Source organism: Otolemur garnettii, unplaced genomic scaffold (genome assembly GCF_000181295.1).
Source record: "Otolemur garnettii isolate 467f Iridium unplaced genomic scaffold, OtoGar3 scaffold00078, whole genome shotgun sequence".
Taxonomy (NCBI): domain Eukaryota; kingdom Metazoa; phylum Chordata; class Mammalia; order Primates; family Galagidae; genus Otolemur; species Otolemur garnettii.
The window spans coordinates 304,668-309,033 of NW_003852473.1; the positions used below are offsets into that span (position 1 = coordinate 304,668).

Sequence of the window (4,366 nt, forward strand, 5' to 3'; positions counted from 1 at the left end):
CAAGCGATTCTCTTGCCTCCGCCTCCCAACTAGCTGGGACTACAGGCACCCACCACAACACCCAGCTATTTTTTGGTTGTAGTTGTCATTGTTGTTTGGCAGGTCCAGGCTGGGTTTGAACCGCCAGCTCCAGTGTATGTGGCTGGCACCTTTGCCGCTGAGCTACAGGAGCTGAGCTACGGCAACATAGTTCCTTATTACCAAATATTATGTGCTGTACATAATTGTCTGTGCCAGACACAAACATGTAACTGTGCTGTGCTATGTCAATGTTACTAGATGACAGGAGTTTTTTAGCTTCTTTATAATCTTAAGTATGGGACCAGCATCCTGTGTGCAGTCTGTCACTGACCAGAACACGTGGCTGAACTTAGTATCCACCAATAGAATGGATATAGGATACAAAAACAAATGAATATCAAATGAATACTTGGCAAAGGGCAAGTTATAAAAGTCAATTTGATTCTAACCCATATGTTACCACGTTATGTTCTACAGAGCATGGAAAATACTTTTGAAGTTATCAAGCATTTAGAAAATAATACCAAAGGAAAATTTTCAGAGAAGCAGGCTTATTTGATTCAACTTAGTAAAGAAACTGAGGATCAGAAGCCAAAATTAGAAAGAGTAACTAAACAGGTATGGATGTCTTTTCACAGTTGACCTGTCATGTTTACATTTTACAGGGTCCCAAATGGGACTTCAAATCTTCTTCCATCCATTAATAAACATTAAGTTCTGAAAATAAGTTTATATGAGAATTGTTATTTACCAACAGTGTGCAAAACTCACAAAAGAAATACGTTTTTTGAGAGACACAAAAGATGAGACAATCGAAGAACAAGACATCAAACTTCGTGAAGTGAGACAGTTTCACAAGGTCATTGATGAAATGTTGATTGAAGTCACAGAAGAAAACACTGAGATCCGTATTATCCTTCAAACATACTTTCAAGAGGTAATACATTACCTTCTATTAAGTATATTTTTGAAACTAAAATTAAAATGTTATGGCAATCATCACAAATGGAGTCTAATTAAACACATTTTCTTCTAACATGCAGTAAGTGGCACTAATGATTGCTGTTGGCTCTTCCTACAGAATGGGCTGGAATTCCCTACAGCCAGTACTAGGGGCAGCCATCAGAGTTCTAGAGCTTCTTCACACGCGTCACTGCCCTCAGTCAGGTAAGTAAAGTCAAACATCTTCCTAGCTCTCACAGCTGCGGGCCTGCGTGAGTCTGACCTCTCCTGCATCACCACAGCTGCTGGACTGGCCAGCGCACTGCCAGTCTCCCCTCCAACTCCGCCACCTCAGTAGGTCAGCGTCACACAGGTAAAATGCAGACGCAGCCAGCAAGACTTCCCTTCCGATTTCTGCTGGTGTCACCATTTTATCATGGTGCAAGTGCTCTGTGACTATCACCTATTTCTGTAGGATAAAGCAGAGATAAAGTGGAATTTGGGAGTTACATCTACCATTTGGAGGTGAACCCCAAGTTGGGGGAAATTTTTTAAACCATAAAAGGGTGGCTTAGAGGTATAGACATATGGAATAAGATATTTGTGATTAAAACATTATGAAATTTTACATAATCAGAATTTGATTTTATTCATGCTTTATTTTGCTGAAAAGGAATCTTTTCCCTTTCTACAGTTTATTGTTATCTAGAATTCTGTCACCCGGGGTGCTGAAATAAATCCTCTTGTGTTTTGCTGACAAAATAAAATTTATTAATAATGATCCGGATTTTACAATTCCTAAGCTCCTGCTTTCAGAAACTACTAAATTACTTGTCCTTAGTCTGTTTAGAGATTTCCTAAAGAAAAAGGGAAGTTCTAAAAGATAATGTTTCATTAGTAAAACAAACTGTGAAAGTATACTAAGTAGATAATTGAACATCCCTGTACTGCATAAAAATGTATTTTTAAGACCTGTCATTTCAGAATTGTGTGCCTAGGGCCATGCCTGGGCTCAGTGGGTAGTGGTGCCAGCCCCATATACAAAGGTGGTGGATTTGAAGCTGGTTCTTCCTAAACTGCAACAAAAAATAGCTGGGCATTGTGGCAGGGGCATGTGGTCCGAAGTACTCCAGAGGATGAGGCAAGAGAATCTCTAAGCCCAGGAGTTGGAGATTGCTGTGAGCTGTGACGACACAGCACTCTACCGAGGGCCACAAAAGACTCTTGTCTCTAAAAAAAAAAAAAAGACAGCATCGTATGGCTGTTTTTCAAGTGACCCCACCATTTACCTGTCAATCAATATGCTTCTTGCTTTTACTCTTACTCTTGCCAGCACCCAAACCCTTTTGCCCCTCTTTTGTTACTATGTTGGAGACCTTTATTGTCATGATTCCAACTGTAAAGTATTAGTTATAGTTGAAAACATTTTTGCTTATATAGAAACATACTTATTGAACTGTTTCCTACTGGTTTGAAACTATGGTCACCTTTTAAATGTAATGGTCTTATTTTAAAAGCTTTTAGTTTTTAATTATCATGGGTACATAATGGTTGTATATTTTTAGATTTTTATAAAATACACATGGTATTTTGATACAGGCACACAATGTGAATTAATCAACTTAGGGTAACTGGAGTATCCATTACCTCAGGCATTTACCATTTTTGTGTCAGAGCTTTCTAATTCCACTTAAAGCATACACTTGCTGTTGGTTACAGTCACTGTTATCAAAGATCGTTCATTCTAGCTGAACATATCTTTGCATCCATTACCTAGCCCGTTTCTCCTCCCCTCCTCCTGTTAACTATCATTCTGCTATCTCCTGGAGACCAGCTGCTTTTATATTTAACTATCATTCTGTTATCTCCTGGAGACCAGCTTCTTTTGTATTTAACTATCATTCTGTTATCTCCTGGAGACCAGCTGCTTTTATATTTGGCTCCCACATATGAACACAAACACGTGAGATTTGTCTTTCTCCTTTGGCTTATTTAAGAACTTTTTAACATCACTAGTATGTACTGTTTGGTCTATTTAACTACTTATGCAATCATGGTATTATTTATCCAATAGTGAAGGGGTCTATACTTAAATACATTTTGCATTTAATTTATAATAATTCTGGTTTTTCTTCTAGGTCATCTAGGAGTACAAACACGTCAGCTTCGCAGACTTCAGTTAAAGTAACAGAGTTCAACTTCCCAGGCTCCTCTACACCAGCGGACGGCGCTTCTAGGCCAGCCAGTGCTAGTAGTAGCTCTAGTAATGGTAAAAGCAAAAAGAGCCCCAAGTAAATGGTATTTTAACTCCTTTTTAAAAATCTTGTCAACCCCCAAATTTTACACTTTACAATACAAAATGACCCAACAAGTTTTATCCAATGGAAAGTGTAAAAAACTGAAAGTTTAAAAAAAGTCACGTATTTTTCTTAGTTTTCGTTCTGTTTTCTTCATTCGGATATCAAACAATGATAGCAGATTCTTGACAAGGCTACATGTTATATACACATAGGGAAATGAGTTTGTAGTATTAGAAAATAGTTTGCTGCATTGTTTCAGGAAACTATACTCACTTCTTAATTACATAATCTTTCAGGAAGAAATTTTTAAAGATTCATTATACTATTAAGAGCTCATAACAATTTAAAAGTTCTCACTTACCCTAAGATCCCCAAATTAGGTTTTCTTTATTAAAAGGAAGAATTTTTTTCCCCCAGACATTTGGGGGAAGAAATCAGTTAAAGAAGTTTTTTTGGCATAATTTTTAACCAAAAAGTAGCATTACCTCCTCCTCCCAAAGAAAACAATTGATAAGAAAGACAAAGACTGTATATCAATAGAAACTACAGCTTAACTTTTTAACAATTTCTTACACATCAAATATTTGCTTATAGATGCAGCTAACCAAACATAAAGAATATTTTTTTTTCTTGATTTAATAAACAATTTAAAGAAAACTAAGTATGGTTTGCAATAGGAATTTAACAAGTTTACAGTAGAGGCAGACCACCAGACTTAGAATTCGTTTTTCCAGTTAATACTTTACTATAACATGTGTTCAACACTTTGATGTTTCGAATAGATATGGAGCATTATAAAACTGGATTTTAAATAAATGTATTAGAATCCATGTACTTAAAAGAGTCTCTTTTATAAACCTTGGAAAAAATATTACAATTGAACTGTCCTTTTAATTTTCTTCTGAAAGTTAGTGGTAGTAAATCTTTCTCCTAATTATTATTTTGTTTTAGAAACAGGAAAAGGCATACCAAAGTAAAGTAAGATTGCTAAAAAAACTGGGTATCATTTTTAGCTAAAACATTGCTCTAATGAATGAGATTTATAAGATCTAAAAACTGATTAAAGTCACTTTGTTAACCGGTTTTTTCACCATTTTACTATA

General features: G+C 36.1%; 1 protein-coding gene across 1 annotated transcript in view; it reads left to right on the plus strand.

Moving 5' to 3' along the window:
• The window catches only part of CCDC39 (coiled-coil domain containing 39), a 108,136-nt gene extending 104,878 nt beyond the window's left edge, over nucleotides 1-3,258 (plus strand). Inside the window, exons 17-20 of the mRNA XM_003794296.1 lie at nucleotides 499-639; nucleotides 779-958; nucleotides 1,103-1,188; nucleotides 3,102-3,258. Of these exons, the coding sequence (XP_003794344.1) occupies nucleotides 499-639; nucleotides 779-958; nucleotides 1,103-1,188; nucleotides 3,102-3,258 (564 nt within the window). The remainder of the gene's footprint in view (nucleotides 1-498; nucleotides 640-778; nucleotides 959-1,102; nucleotides 1,189-3,101) is intronic.
• Nucleotides 3,259-4,366: the final 1,108 nt, after the last annotated feature.